Source organism: Dermacentor andersoni, chromosome 3, assembly GCF_023375885.2.
Source record: "Dermacentor andersoni chromosome 3, qqDerAnde1_hic_scaffold, whole genome shotgun sequence".
Taxonomy (NCBI): Eukaryota; Metazoa; Arthropoda; class Arachnida; order Ixodida; family Ixodidae; genus Dermacentor; species Dermacentor andersoni.
In genome coordinates, this window is record NC_092816.1 from 17,003,772 (window position 1) to 17,020,135 (window position 16,364).

Genomic DNA, 16,364 nt, shown 5'->3' on the forward strand with positions numbered 1-16,364 from the left:
TGGGTGCTCGTACTCTGCGGAACCAATAGTTGCACAGTGCGAAACAATATAAAAATGACTGACCGTGTACCAACCAGCGGCTCGAAGTGTTTTTGCAGTCGTGGGAAAACACTATGCAGCGCATGCGGCCGAGTCGGTGTTTTTGTGGAGGGAGACGGAGGGAAGACATTACGGCTCACAATGATTAGTTCTGATATCATAGCAACTAGCGCACCCCTCACTGCACGCTCAATACTTCCAGCGCAACATTGCCCACCATTCCTGCCTGGATCCGCCAGTGCACACAATGCTCTGCATCACACAGGCATCTGTGCCATGCGCAGCTAATGCAGCGACGGCAGTTGCCACAGTGGTGCCCCTGGTGCCTCAGATCCTTCCAATTCCATTGCGAATGAGCTACAGAAAAAGTAGTGTTCGAGTCCTTACAATGGTAGGAAGAAAATGTCTGGCTTTTAGAAACAAAATCTTTGGTACTGTGGCAATTTGCTTGATCACACCGCTGCCACTGCCGTCACTTCACTGTCAAGAGTTGTCTCTCCTACGGTATCAGACACGGTATCAGTCTATGGTATCAAGACATGAGGGCCCCTTGTCACGGTGGGAGAAGCCTCAGCATTCACCCAGTACCGTAATGCCTGTCTTACAAGCAGCTTCGCCTAAAGCCAGTGGTCCTCAGCAAACGACCTAGATGCACAGCTGAGCACGCTGCTGCCGCCCTCTAGACAAAACATGACCAATTCTGTACCAAACGGCTGCCACGATGACCATTTCCTAGGTGTGCCAAGCCATACTTCTCAAGTGGCACTCCAGGCAACGACAGTTAGGCATCACGCAACGCCGCAATAATCCAGTCGCGCACATACAAACCTCGGCGTTTTATTCGCTAATACACGAAATCACGAGGCATCTACACCACAACACTGACACAGACATCCAGCATTGAAGGTGACAGCTGTCCATGGCAGCCCACATGGGAAGGCGGCCTTCCATTCAGATGATCAACGCAGCATGGTCGAAAAGCGAAACTGCACTTTTTTTTGCGAACACAGTACGAAGTGTTGGGCAAGACCCATGCTAGGCCTGGAAAGTCGTCAGATGGTGAAGAAACCTTTCCAGTGGTACGATATGCAACTTGGGGAGTGCTAACAGATGTTCTTGAAAGCCTCAGCTTAACAGTGACAGTCCTGCTAGTGGGCAGAGTGACTAATCAGTGGTAAACTACCATGCCAGTAGACTTGCGAACAGCTCGCGTTACACTAGTCTTTTACACCAAACACAAAACTCCGATTCAGACTTTAATTTGACACTTGTGAATGAACTATGAATTTTTCCTACCCGGACAAGAGCGAATGTAACAGCGGCCTGCACCTAATTTAGCCCATCAAGTGCTACCAACAAGAAAATGGACAGACTTTTCAACTGTCTTTTTTACTGAACTCATGCAAAACAAAAAGACACTTGTGCTTTGGTACCACTGTAACTGCAGCAATGAAGAAATGAAATATTTAGGTGCCCTGTAAGGCTAGTTTATGTATGTCCGGAAGTCCTCGTAGCAAAGCACCAACTGAATAACGATATGGCATCATAAATTGGCAACAAATGTAATTTTGTTACATTTGCTGGCTGCAAGCAGGGTGAAAGCCACACAACTTGCACAACTGTTTTCTTGACATGAAGATTGTCACACTGAACAATAGAAGCTTTCACACTTGGTAATGAGAGAACTTCAAGGAGTACCGACAAGAAAATTTTGTGTCAAGCTTTTCTTGCCCCTTTTAGGTAGCTGTCAACTCCACAGTTATGGTACGAAGACTCAATTCCTTGAGAGCAACACAAATGAATAATTACAGCACCTCTCGTACAACCCATCCAAATCACACAAGTGCAGTTTCGGATGTTCAAATTGTGGCTTGTCCCACCACCAAAAGCGGAGGTGACAAGGTCTGGTGGTTGGAAGCCATACAATGATCCCGTCACCAAAAGGTACCACACTGGCCCTTCCAATTGTGTGCTTCTCTTGGAAATGGCCCTCTCTACTTTTGTCCCATCATTACTGAATGGACTCTAGCTCTTGGCAGCAAAGTGTGTGTGCGTACGTGTCAATAGTATTTGGTACCATGAGGCCGCCACAACAGGTTTCAGTGACGTAAAGAACCTCTTTTTCGACATTCAAAGCCATGCTGCTCTGCGTGGGCATCTTGAAATGGTCGTATTCAAAGACAATGTAAATCATTTGTTGCGCTCATGGGAAATTGAGGCTCCATTCGGTAATTACAGGGTCGAAAGCTATTCAATGAAGTAATAAAAACAAGACAAGAATTTGTTGTCAGTACACTTTAAAAAAAAAAGATAATGCTACGCATGTCCAGTGAATAGTTTCTACGCCAGTGCGCCTGAATAGTTTCCCTGTAGCCAGTGAGCACGAACAGATGCTTTGCTACAGCTTTCTTTGGCCATACATCAATATCCAAGCACAAAGCTACCGTATACTGCCAGTTATAAGTCTATGTTCTTTTCATGAAATGACCTTCCAAAGTTCAAGGGTCGACCTATAATCGGAGTTGCCCTATACGCGGAATCATAAAGTCGACTTATCTATGGAGTAGAAAGTAGTTTTGATCGAGCTGCAGGTAATATCGCACGCCATGCACGCATAATTCCGCAATAGCTATCAGACACTGTGTGAAAGCGGGCTGCTTAAAAAAAAGAGGAATTTATCTTGAGATACGCCTTAAAGTTTTGTTTTCATACGATAGATAGAAATGCTTTGTTGACAAACCGTGGGTGCTCCAAGGAAAAGCTGGCAGTGCCATGTGGGCTGACAACACTTCGCGGGGAACTAAACCACGTGACCGGTCACATGCACCCACAAGTGTCTTTGCAAGTTTTTGCACTCTTTGCATGCCTGTTCGCCATTTCTGCATATCACTTTGCTTGCAAACAGTGGTGTGTGCAATTTGTGTCGCTGTTTTTTTTTTTGTTTTTTTTCCTAGAAGGGGTTTCAAGTTGGGGGTAGACTTATAATCGGAGTTGATTTATAATCGACAATATACATTAACTCGGCACAAAATTCCGTAGCGTCCACAGCGACTGAACATTCAGCTGATTCCTCCCGGTTAAAAGCTGTGGCCTTTGAAGCATCTTTTGCAAGGTAGTGGTAGCAAAGATCTGAAACCCTACAGCAAACACTGCTCCTGCAACAAAGTGCAAGAGGCTTGCAATGGCTCTCTCCCATCTCACAGCATCCATGAATAGTCAGCAAATTTGTAATGCTCTGATGCATGCCACTGCCTCCTTCTGGTGAGCTTTTGCCAACATATGCAATAAGTTAAATTTATCACGCTATGCCAAAGGTTCTTCTGAAAAGCCTGTTGACAAATTTCCATGAAGTAACCTAAATCTGCATGTACATAGTTCGTTCAGAATAAACCTAGCCACAAATTCATGATTCAGCCAAAAGTAGCTTGGCTTGTGCATCTGTGGCTTCTTTCGTGAGATATGCTAAATACCACTGGCATGGAAGTAATCTGGTTTGCCACAAGGCTCAGATATCGCAGCTAAAAACTTCCACATGCACAGGCCCATCACCGCCAGCTGACGCCAACATTCCAGCTCTTCTTTTTTTTTTGTTCACTTCCCAAGTAACCAGTTCAAAAATGTAGCAGAAGATTGTAGCATCAAAGAGTGCACAGACATTCTGAAATAAATAAAAAGTCTTGCGCCATATCAATGCAGAGAGATGGCCCTGAAATTTATATTACAAGGATACTTCAGCAAACACAGCAATGTGTTTTCAATTTACAAAGCTAAATATACATTGGCAAGATGTTCCTCAGAACTATTCTTTGCTGAAGTGAGAAACAAAAAGAAAGGCCCCACAAACTCAATAGTTGCTCATCGGAACATAATATTCTGGTTAAATTCAAATTACTGCGAATGCCATGGCATGACAACCCTAAACACTCTCTATTAACACAGGGACGACAATAAATACAAGCACCAATCAGGCACCAATGAACAGAAAGAACTGCAATCTCTTCTGCTTTCTGGCTGCAAACGTAAGATACTCTGTTCAGATGTGCAATATTTGTCGAATTCATTAACCTAAACAGTTGCAACCTAGACAAGGAGCAATGGCGAGCAAGTGAACAGAACTGCAGGATTTACACAATGACTGCATTAACCACTCAACCACTCCTAAACGTGCTCACCACACCGGAGTGCAGACACACATACTGCTAGCCCCGTGAATTTCCACGGCAATAACACGAAGAGATAAAATGTCCTGCACCACACTACCACATTCAGATCATCTGATCACCTAATGGCATTCACCTGAACAAAAATGTGCTCACCATTGCGAAACGCTCATTCTGGCCAGAAAATACTGATATGAACAAAAAAAAATAAAAGCTAATCTTGGGTGTTGCTTCTGATATAGAAAATGGATGCATCTGCCTAACCTTCAGTGGAATTCGCAACGGACTTTACTGAAACGGCACTATATTGCTGGGAGGCACTATGCAGCACACTTATTGCATCCAGCTCGATGCGAACTGATGCTTGAGAGAGAAAAGCAGCAAGTGGATAAGCAAAAGCACATGTCAGCTGCTGCTTCCACTGGCAACACTGATTACAGCAACAGCCACTGCACAGGCAAGTCTTAACTGGTTTCTCTGCATCACACTGTTCCATTGAAAAATTTTATATTGCAAGTTGCCAGTAACAAAAGCCATTTCTACATGTCGCACTGCACACGTGGTAACATATTAGATCAGCAGTAATTGGACAGTTCTGCAGTCTCTTGAGAAAGCAACCTGCCCAAGCGAAAAGTTTCGCTACGGTTCACAGCAGCCTTCCCTATTCACTGCAGGACAAGCCTTAGCAGCAGCTCACTCCGCACGTGACTCCAGCCGAAGATGTTGCTGCCCGATGCCTGTAAACGTCCTGTCCAAGCACTCCTTTTGCAAACTTCGGCCAGCCCATTACAGCCAAATACTCAGCATCTATGTACACTGAACAAACCATGGTCCGGTCCGTGGTCAGAAATGTCCAGCCACACATGAAGTGTCGCAAACACAAAAATAACCCACTTGTTTTTCTCACGAAGAAAGTGGTCGCCGAAACAGATGCACTCTTCATTGGTGCGGTTGGTCTACAGGGCCTACAATTGGTGTCCCTCAGAGTGTTCACAGCAGAATGGCTCCGAGCAAAGCCCATGAAAGAGGCGACGAAACTGTGCGCAAAACATTGCACCGGCAGGTGTGACTAAGCTATGCCCACGCACTCGGGGAAAAAAAAAACCAGCAGCAATGCGACAGGTGCCAAGATTATTTGCAATGTCACAGCATGCTGCACAAATGCCTTTAAGTGCCACAGAGCCACGTCCCAAACAATTCACGCATTCCTCAGCAACAAAAGGTGCCAAAACTCTGCAATGTCCCATCCGCCAATTCCCACTATTACAGAATGTACTCTCTACCGTGACAGTTCAATACTTCACATAATAAACTACTTTGACATACTGAACTTGTACCACAGGGTGGATTCGTAACAGGTGCAACAGCAGCAATGCATCAAACAGAATATGGCAGATAATTTGCCTATCACCTCGTTTAAAACGCTGACTTGCAGCTCACTACAATGCGCAATAATACTACTTGTCACTAAATGTCGCCAGCCACTCACATGACTGCACTGAAGCACAATTATACTTTGGTGAACACACAGTGCAATATTTTATATAGAATCGTATATCATCTAATGTAACGATCAATACCATAATGATGTTTAGTGAGATCGCAATTCTAAGCAACTGCAAATAAAATACTACATCATGCACATTGCAGTGCTCTGCGAGTCTGCCAAGAAAGATGCCACAAATGAACATCATAATCATGCAGCATTTGTGAACAATAACTGAAACAACATGCGCCAACCATCTGCAAGGTGCATTTTACATGTGCCAGTTACCATATTTATCCAAATATAAGGCAGGAATAGTCACTAAACAAGTAATTGAAGGACATTAAACAGCGGAATTTAAAAATCAAGGTAGAACAACTTGGATAAGAAAAAAGACAGTCTACATTACACTGCAGCAAATTGGTGTTTCAAAAAAGTAAATATGAAAACAGTATACTAAATAAATAATGGCATACATAGATATATTTTAATTTATTTACAATTCAGCATCCCACAAGCTCTCTTAGAGATGCCTCAAATGTCATGCTTGGCACGAATTAAATCACTGCTTGCTCTTTATGAAGCACCAAGCAACTGCCTGTCCCAACTCAAACAGCTTCAAGTGATCCTCAAACTTTAAGGAATGGAATGCAAAAACAACAAGAGGAGGAATTTGTTACTAAGGCGCATGAACAGATCTTCAAAGCGGAAGCACATAGTAATGTTCGTGAAACTGCGAAATCGCTTAAAATGGTATGTTATCAAAATTCCTCTTTGTGTGTGTTGAAAAGAGCACTTAATTTCAGCAATTCCCACGAGGCCTAGCTTCAGCTTGAACCCTCTTTAAAGAGACCAGAATGATGCTAATCCTTTGGACACTTTCTGGAATCTTCTCTAGTATGCTGATCAGAAAATCTGAGTGGTAGCTACCAGAATTTTGTCGGGCGACCAGAATGATGATTAGAGTAAACTTTAAATATACAAATAACTAAAAAGCTTTCTTTGCAGACAAACTATTTTAAAAGCAATGAGGTCAGCCAGTAAGCACAGCAAGAGTAATGCATGATTCTTATCTCACCACTTATTGTAACGTCAGAAATGCGGACTGTCAGTTTTTTCAAGCAAGCAATGTAGTAAAAGGGGCAATGCACCTGCCTTACATCAGTGTAAATATGGCACAAATCCACCCTGTGCATTGCTCATAAGGAGGGCTCCTGAGGCAGACCCGTGATGTGAGACAGGCGTGAGGCTTGGGCTCGGCAGTTGGACTCTAGGCAGCCCGCGTGGCACAGGGCTGGCGGTCATTAACTGGTCCGGTCCTGATACAGCAAGTATGCCTTGAGAGCTGTTGGAAGGTTCAGTTCATGCACCCGCGATAAACGGGTCTTGCCGACACGCTGCCGTATCACCCGCCGGCAGATATCCTTGAGGGGAAGCGGCTCCGCTGCAAGGACACAAAGGCCAGAGTCAAGCCACCAGAGAATTCCAGAGGGCCAAGGCTCAATGCATCGTCTTATAAGTGCACAACATGCTTTCACCTTTATTCTATTCATAACGTGAGCCTGAGAAGACTGCACTATGTTATACAACGTATGTTCCAAATGACACCCGTACTCGACAAAAATATTAAGATGCTGAAATTTAAAGGGATGTTCAAGCTAATAACTTGGGAAGGCTTAGTAGTGAGTATCAATGGCGAATATTTCAGCAACCTTCAGTCTGCAGACATTGTCCGTTTAGCAACACTGGAGACTAACTACAACAAGTGACTGAGGACCTTAACAGAGAAAGTGTAAAAGCCAGTTTGAAGATCAATATGCAGAAGACAAAGATAATGTTAAATAGCCTGGCAAGGCCACAAGAGTTCAGGATCGCCAGTCAGCCTCTAGAGTCTGTGAAGGAGTACCTTTATGTAGGTCAATTAATCACAGGGAACCCTGATCATGAGAAGGAAATTCACAGAAGAATAAAAATGGTTTGGAATGCACACGGCAGGCACTGCCAGATCCTGAGTGGGAGCTTACCACTATCATTCAAAAGAGAGGTGTACGATCACTGCACTCTATTGGTGCTATGTAGCATATGGGGCAGAAACTATGGTTGGTATAGTCTATAGTCACTTTTTTTTCTTTTCGTGTGAAATTTAACCAGCGTAATGATCGCGCCCCTGAATTTGCGTCAATTTTTTTGACAGAAGAGTGCGGTCATTATGCGAGTAAATACGGTAATTCGCTCAAAACCATTACCTTGTTTTGCACAGACCACGCCCACTGCAAGCGACAGCCTAACACGTGGTGCCATATGTACTGTCCTCAGCAAAAGTATACAGACAGAGGTATTCTGTGATAAAGCAGATCTTCGCTTATGAAACAGAGGACTGCAGTCCAAACTGGACATAGCAAATTTTCTAGTGTGCTCGACAGTTTCAAATTGAATTACGAAGACATTAAGTTTTTTTTTTCAGCAAGCCTCTGGTTCGTATACTTTTGCTCATTGATGTACATGTGCATTGTCTTCCTCTTGTGCCCTTACCCTAGGCTGCTATGTTATTTAAAAAAAGTGCAGTTACTTTAAAGGCCGAAATTGCCGTAATGTTTTTTTCTGGAATTTGTTTGCAATAACAAACACACTGCATGATGGCACCCAGATGATGCATTCTCTTCATCAATGCTAAGCTGCTAATAAGCTCACTTCCAGGTGGCATTTTCCTATTCTGACGGGCCACTGGCGTGTTCGATAAACTTATGCAAGGTTGTGACCATGAGTGAGGTGCATCCAGTGCAGCTCAGTGCAGCTCCCATAGGATCATGAATTAGTGAAAAAATGCATTTCAGCCTCTGCTCAATGGTTGGTTTTTGCCGCCACTTTCCAGCGCATTTGCAATCTCACAGGCACCTGAAAATTATTAATTCATGGTTGGACAATGCTTTTTCTCGTAGTTCGTTTGCCACAAAGGCTCCAGGTGCATGAATGCTATGCACACCGACTTCGTATCAAAACTGCGGAACAATATTAATGCACCAAATTGCAGGAATACATACTGTTCAATGGACCTAAGGTAAAAAAAAAAAAAAAAGTAACAAGGTTTGCTGTCATGGCTACCCATAAACCAGACATGAAAATGAGCGCTCACGATCGAGTCCACCGATGTACTTCATGGTGATCTCACAGTGGCCCCAGACAGCACTGACTACAGGGTAGAGCTTTTTCCCTCGCAGGCCTCGAAATGCCACGCCCAGGTATCGGCCTTCAACCACAAAGGCCAATGTGCCTTCGTCCATGTCCAGAACAACCAAGAATGCATCCGGTACCAAGAATATCTCATCAGCTGGACGGCTGTATTCATAAAAAAGATGAGCAGAAGCATCAGCTCAGGCAAAGACAATCAGATTAATTGATTTTTTACATCTCAAAGCTACACCTTTGATTTGAGGGATGCTGTGGTGGAAGGCTAGGGATTATTTTCAGCTGACCTGACTCTTTACCATGCACAAACCTTTCAGAAGATGGGCACTGTTCAATGGCCTTCACATTTTTTTAGGCCAAGTGAAGAGTATAATGACAAAAGCTTAACTGGCAAGCCCTACACTGTAAGATATGGATGCAGCTGATTGGGTCCTTAGGGGACTGTCCATTCCATTCCATTCCTTTATTTCAGCACTCATCTTTAAATGTACAAATGCTAGGACAGCAGCAAAAAGTCGCTATTTTAAGCAGCTTGACAAAGGCCCCTGCCCCGACTGTATTTGGCAGCAGACAGCTTGTGAACACTTTTCACGCAACAATACACCAATACATAAAATGTATTTTGAAAAACATTTCGAAGGGCATGATAAATGCGTTTTTGAAAACATACACTATAACAAACATTTTTTTTTACCAGCAATACACGCCTTCTTTTAACGGAAAATTAGATTAATGTAACGTGGTGAGACAATACATTTTTCCAGGCACATAACAATATATAAGAGCAATTTCATACAAGACAAATACAAAATAATTCTATACTTAAGTTACAAACAAGAAACGGAAATGCAAATACAACATACACTAATCACATGCAGTCGCCTGGCTAATGAAATGTTCCTTCAGAATTCGACATGAAGCAGTCTTAACATCCACGTTTTCTTTTTCAAGACTGTTCAGTAATACCGATATTCAGCACGGTAGTCTGTCCTTTCCACGATTAGGTTGTGAAAAATGCACGGCCCAAGTTTCTCGCTCCCGTATGTCATACTTGAGGTGATGAGGTTTGCTTAGATTGCAAAGATCAGTAAATCCCGTGTGGCCTCGTTTTATGCTTTCTTTATATTTCATAGCAAGATTAAACTGACGATTGCATGGGAGAACATGAAACTTAAAAAAGAATGTACATGTATGACTGCCGTAAGTACAAGCAACATGGCACAATGCTTTCTTTTGTAAGAGAGATAACGTCTGAATATTTTTTTGTGACGTTGTCCCCCATACAAGACTACAATAATTTGCATGAGAAATAAATATGGTGTTATACAACAATAGCCGTAGTTTTAACAGAAGAACATGTCGAAGCCTACAAAGTGCACCGCATGCTTTTGCCACAGTTGTTGCCACGCGTTCTACGTGTTTGTCCCACCTTAAATGCTGATCATAAATCGCTCCCAGTGTTTTCATGTCCGCGGTGATGTCAATTCGTTCTGATCGATAGAATATGTTTAGATTACGATTTACATGTTTTTGGGCGAGTGCAAGAAGAACAGCTTTGGTTTCTTTAGAGTTAATCTGTAAAGAATTTGCTTTGCTCCACAAATATAGTTTATCAAGGACGGTGTTTGCTAGTTGTGATAAGTTATCAGCATTACATAACTGGAAGAAAAGACTGGTGTCATCTGCGTATATTATATAGTGTGGTAAGTTACTGATGTTTGTTAAATAATTTACAGTAGAATCTCGGTGATACGAATCTCAAGTGGAGGCGAAAATATTCGTACCGCCCAAAATTTCATATCACCAAAAAACAAGTGAGATCCGTCCCGAAACCATGAGACACGCACAAAAAAAAAAAAAAAACATTTATTTATGTGGAAGGAAGTCAAGTATGTCCTTCTGAGTCTTCTCCGTGAGGTTGGCCAGCAGAGAATTTTCGAAGCTGAAGAACTGGGCTGTAGTGTTCTCACGCACAGTCTCTGATGTCACAGCACGCCGCAGAATATCGAGAGCGTGCATAGTATCGGCTGCCCACGGTGGTTGGTCATCACCATTTTGGCACTTGTCTTCTTCTTCGTTACTGGTCGAAATTCCAGGCTGCGACGATACATCCTCCACAATGTCTTCCACTGTGCTCAGACCACAGGCGACGAGATCGTCGTCCACGGTGACGAAATGGTTGGCACTCTAGTCAACTCCAAGCTTGTTCCAGACATCAACCGGAATTGGATGTGGCACTTGCGAGGTGGTGGCCACTGTGGATTTAAAAATCCCACACTTTGCAAAACAATTCGCAATGGTTGGAGGGGAGACGCGCTCCCAGGCCACTGCAATAAAACGCATAGCGTCCAAAAGACTAATCTGCATATTTGCGTCCTTACGGTCAATCTTCGCAAGGAGGCGGCGCACCAACATACCTTTGAAGTGGTACTTTACGTTTCTGATAATGCCAGCATCCAGTGGCTGCAAATGACTAGTAGCGTTCGGGGGCAGGAATACAGGCAGGATGCTCTGTAGCGTCATGTGCTTTGGATGCACCGCACACTGGTCCAGCAGCAAAACAATCTTTCTGTTCTTGCATGACATCCTATGGTCCAAGTATGTGACGAACTCCACGAACAGAGCTGACATCATCCACGCCTTCTTATTGGCTCTATATGTGCAGGGAAAACGACCGGCTGCCTTAAAGCATCGGGGCTTTTCGTATTTTCTTATGACGGTCAGGTTCATTTTTTCTGACCCGTCAGCGTTGCAGCAAAACAAAACCATCACACACTGCTTACTTTTTTGTCCTCCCTGGCAGGCTTCGCCCTTGAAGCAGAGACTCTTTTAAGGCTGAAGATTGTAAAACAGCCCTGCCTCGTCAATGTTAAAAACATCGCGAGCATCATATCCCGCGAGGAAAGACTGCAGCGTGGTTGCCATCCAATCTTCGGTGGAGGCGTCAACCTTTTTCCCTTCGCCGCAAACGGTTTTGTAGGAGAGGTCATGCCATGCCTTAAATCGGTGAATCCAGCCACCAGAGGCCTGAGAATTTTCAATTCCAAGCATGAGTGCAATGTCCGCAGCCTTCTCACGCAGAACTTTTCCGTCAATGTTGACGCCGGCCGCGGTGACCTCTTTAAACCATGTAGGAGAACTTCTTCTAACTCTACATGGTGAGCAGTCTTCACTTCTTTGGAGTTTACGCCAAAGTGCTGCACATTCTGCATAATTTGGTCGCACTGACTGACCGGCTCGACGGTCACGGTACCGAAGTTCGTATCACCCGGCGCGATGTGGAAAAGTGTTCGGAACATTCGAATTTTGGCCCATTGTACACAATGCATTTTGGCGGGGAAATTTTACGAATTCGTATCACACCGAAATTCGTATCAGCCGGGTTCGTATCACCAAGATTCTACTGCATATAGATGTTGAACAGTATAGGTCCCAATATGCTCCCTTGGGGAACACCAGCTTCTAAATTCAGGGGGTCTGAGTATTTTCCTGAGATGTAAACGCATTGTTTTCTATGGGTTAAGTATGACTTTAGAATATCCAGGGGTAATCCATGGAATCCATAACGTTCGAGTTTTTTTAGTAGAGTAATATGATTGATCCTGTCGAAGGCTTTGGAAAAATCGATAAATACGCCTAATGTTACTTTCTTTCTTCATAGCCGTTCAAGATTAAATCCTTCTGTGTTAACAGAGCTAATTCAGTCGATCGGTCCTTACGAAATCCAAATTGATGCTGAAATAATAATTGATATTGTCGCAGTATAACGCAGACAGTAGACAGGGAGACGTTCAAGAGCAGCAGGACAACTTGTTCAAATACAAAACAGGCCAGAGACACGTCTTCTTCGTCCGTTAATGTCCCTATCTTCGTTGTCGTCTGCATAGAAGAATAGACGCACGCGTCATTTGTGCCTCCCTAAGAGAGCATCGTCCCGATGCTAGACCAGAAGTGTCACTTGCGGAATTAAGGGTCTCTCGCATAGTTATTCGCTCACATACGGCTTCATGCGGACAACGTGCACAAGTTCAGTACGGTGCGTGCGGCGCCGCATACAATTGGGACTATCATGGACGACCCCGTACGTGACGTCACTGAGTCGGCGCAACACTCGATATGGTCCAAAGTATCACCTTAACAGCTTCTCGGAGAGGCCTTGTTTTTGTATGGGTGTCCAAACCCACACTCTGTCGCCGACGTGATAGATTACTATTCGACGGTGAAAGTCATAGCGCCCTGTGTCGTAGTCTTGCTGCTGGCAGATCCGCAAGTGCGCGACTTGCCGGCTGGTTTCAACGGAGGCGACTTGCGCCTCTGGCAGTCGAGGCAAGTGCGGACGTGATGTTTCACGGTGGTATTAAGACTCGGCCAGTAGTACCTCTGCTTCACTCTGGCCAACGTTTTCGTGTAGCCTAAGTGACCAGAAGTCACCTCGTTGTGACAGGCTTGAAGTACTTCCGTACGAAGAGCTGCAGGAATGACGAGCAGATAGGGGGACCCGGTCGAAGAAAAGTTTCTTTTGTAGAGGACTTTGGCCCGCAAACAAAACGACAACAGGCCTCTTGCGAAAACTCTAGGCGGTTTCGCAGATCTGCCCTCTAAGTAACTGATGAGCTCAAGCAACTCAGGGTCGTCCCGTTGTTGCTGGGCGATGGTGGATGTGTCCAGAACATAAAGAAATACCGAGTCTTCTTCGGGTGGAGCAGACGACTCTATCGGCAATCGAGACAGGCAGTCAGCATCCGTATGTCGCTTCCCCGACTTGTACTGTACTTGACAGTCATGTCAAACTCTTGCAGCCGTAGGCTCCAACGCACCAGTCGTCCCGAATGGTCTTTAAGGTTTGTCAACCAACACAGTGAATGGTGGTCGCTGATAACTGTGAAGTAGCGGCCATACAAACATGGGCAAAATTTCATAACAGCCCATACTACGGCGAGGCATTCCTTCTCAGTTGTGGAATAATTAGCCTCTGTGCGGGAGTGTGTTCTGCTTGCATAGGCAAGTACCGTATTTACACGATTGTAAGTCGACCCCTTTTTTTAAATTTGGAAGTCTGAAGTTGGGGGGTCGACTTACAATCGAAACCGAAACATGGCCCCGCCAAAATAAGCGATACCAACGGCAGCTACAACGTAGTTAGAATTTTATGTTTGCTCTATGGCCCTAGCCGTATTTTTTCGCTATCCCGCGTGTTTGTTAGCTTTTCGGAAGAGTTTTTCAACATTTTTGAGAGTTTTACAGTGCATGCAACACTCATGGGGGGGTGTCGATAGTTGATGGAAGCGCCGCTGTTCCCATTTGCGGCGGCACCCTCAGAACGGCGGCGCTTGCGGGGAGTATCGGTAGTTCATGGAAGAGCAGACACCGCTCGCTGGTTTCTCTTTCTCTGTTTGAAGGCATTGGTATTGGCAAGGTATTGGTTTGACGCGTTCCACTTGACTGCCGGCTACGTGCTACTTCTATGCTTCCCCAGTCGTCATGAGTGCTCCAGGCCCACTAATCGTTCGGCACTCATTCACAGCAGCGTTCAAGAGGGCTGCCATCCTTTACGCTGAAGAAACAAATCACTGCACAGCGGGCCGCAATTTCGATGTTTCTAAACGGGTGGTGCGAGAGTGGCGACTGCAGCGAAGCGAAATTTTCACCTGTGACGACAAGTGAGAAATTTCCCACGTGCCAAAGTCTGGACGCTCTCCGGAGCTGTAGGCTAAGCTTGCGGCGTACGTCGCTGAAATCCGTGATCGGTCCCTGCCAGTGAAGTGCGACGTGGTCGTGAAACAAGCCCGGACCTGCGCCTTAATTTTAAGGTTCTGCACCGCTGTGAGTATAACGAGTGGCTGGCGGCAGAAGACTGCGAAATTACGCCAACCGGACCTGTCAAAAGAGCCTCCCTGACGGCTGCGTGTGGTTGGGTGCATTTGGCGTGGGCTGCTGTTCTGCAAGATGTCCTGGTGCGGTCGTTTGCCAAATTTGAAATTTCGCTGGACCACGACGCGCTGTGGGACCGCAGCAACGATGACGATGGCAGCACTAGTGAAGACGAGTAGCCCAGTGACCATGTCAGCTACTAATAAATTTTCGTTATCGAATGCGCCCTCGGGTATGCTCTCTTATTTTTTTTTTTTTTTCGGTCACGCGATATGGGGGGGTCGACTTACATTCGAGTCGACTTACAATCGTGTAAATACGGTACTCTTTCTGTGCCCTCCTGCCACTGCACAAGAACAGCTCCCAAGCCAACATTGCTGGCATCAGTGTGGAGCAATGTAGGAGCGGTCTCATCAAAGTGAGCAAGCACTGGACGTGTCTGGAGACGTTCCCGCAAGTCAGTGAATGCACCTTGCTCTTCGTCGCCCCATACAAAAGCAACGTCATCTCTCGTCAGGCGAGTTAACGGCGACGCAATGCGAGCAAAGTCCACAATAAACTGCCGGTAATAGGCAGAGAGGCCCAGAAAGCGCCTGACAGCCTTTTTATCGGTTGGTACTGGAAACTGTGCTACGGCCGCAATTTTCTCAGGATCTGGGCGAACACCTGCGTGGCTGACGACGTGACCGAGAAACTGTAGTTCCCCGAAGCCAAAGTGGCACTTCTCCGGCTTCAGGGTGAGGCCGGCGAACCGGATGGACTGCAGAACCGCTTCGAGCCATTGCGGAGAACACGATGACGTCGTCCAGGTACACGAAGCAGGTTTTCCACTTCAGACCCGAAAGCAAAGTATCCATGAGGCGTTGGAATGTAGCAGGGGCAGAGCACAAGCCGAAAGGCAAGACTTTAAATTCGTATAGGCCGTCTCCCGTCACAAAAGCAGTTTTTTCACGGTCTCTCGGATCTACCTCGATTTGCCAATATCCGCTTTTTAAGTCTATTGAAGAGAAGTAACGCGCGTGACACAGCCTGTCGAGTGAATCATCTATACGGGGAAGCGGGTACACGTCTTTCTTTGTCACTTGATTTAGTTTTTGGCAGACCACGCAGAAACGCAAGCTGCCGTCTTTTTTCTTAACTAGAACTACAGGAGATGCCCAGGGACTCGTTGATGGTTGAATCACATCATCTTCCAGCATTTTTGTCACTTATGGCTTCACGTTCTCTGGCAGCCACACGATAAGGATTTTGGTGAATTGGTCTTGCCGTATCCTCTGTAATTATCCGATGCTTCGTTAGAGGCGTCCGTTCGACGCTGGACGTCGACACAAAGCAGTCATTGAACTTCGACAATAGCGTGAGAAGCCGCTCTCGTTCGTGCTGTGACAAAGCAGTGCTGACGTCGAGTGCAAAAGCTGGGCCTTGCATAGGTGCTTCTTCGAGTAGCGAACAGCAGCCTCGAACATCCGCAACACCATCAAAATAAGCCACAGCCGTGCCCTTTGGAAGGTACCGTCGCTCTGTACTAAAATTGGTTAGTAACAAGTTAGTGCGCCTGTCGGTGACATTTACGATTCCTCGTGCGACCGAGATACCGTGAGTAAGCAACAACGTGGCTATTT

General features: G+C 45.3%; 1 protein-coding gene across 3 annotated transcripts in view; it reads right to left on the minus strand.

Moving 5' to 3' along the window:
* Window positions 1-856: 856 nt before the first annotated feature.
* gus (splA/ryanodine receptor domain and SOCS box containing gustavus) overlaps window positions 857-16,364 on the minus strand; it is a 62,719-nt gene continuing 47,211 nt past the window's right edge. For all 3 annotated transcript variants that reach the window (XM_055065570.2, XM_050169336.3, XM_055065569.2), the window contains exons 5-6: window positions 8,819-9,021; window positions 857-7,129 (exon numbers count right to left, since the gene is read on the minus strand). In XM_055065570.2, the coding sequence (XP_054921545.1) occupies window positions 6,990-7,129; window positions 8,819-9,021 (343 nt within the window). In that variant the 3' untranslated portion in view covers window positions 857-6,989. The remainder of the gene's footprint in view (window positions 7,130-8,818; window positions 9,022-16,364) is intronic.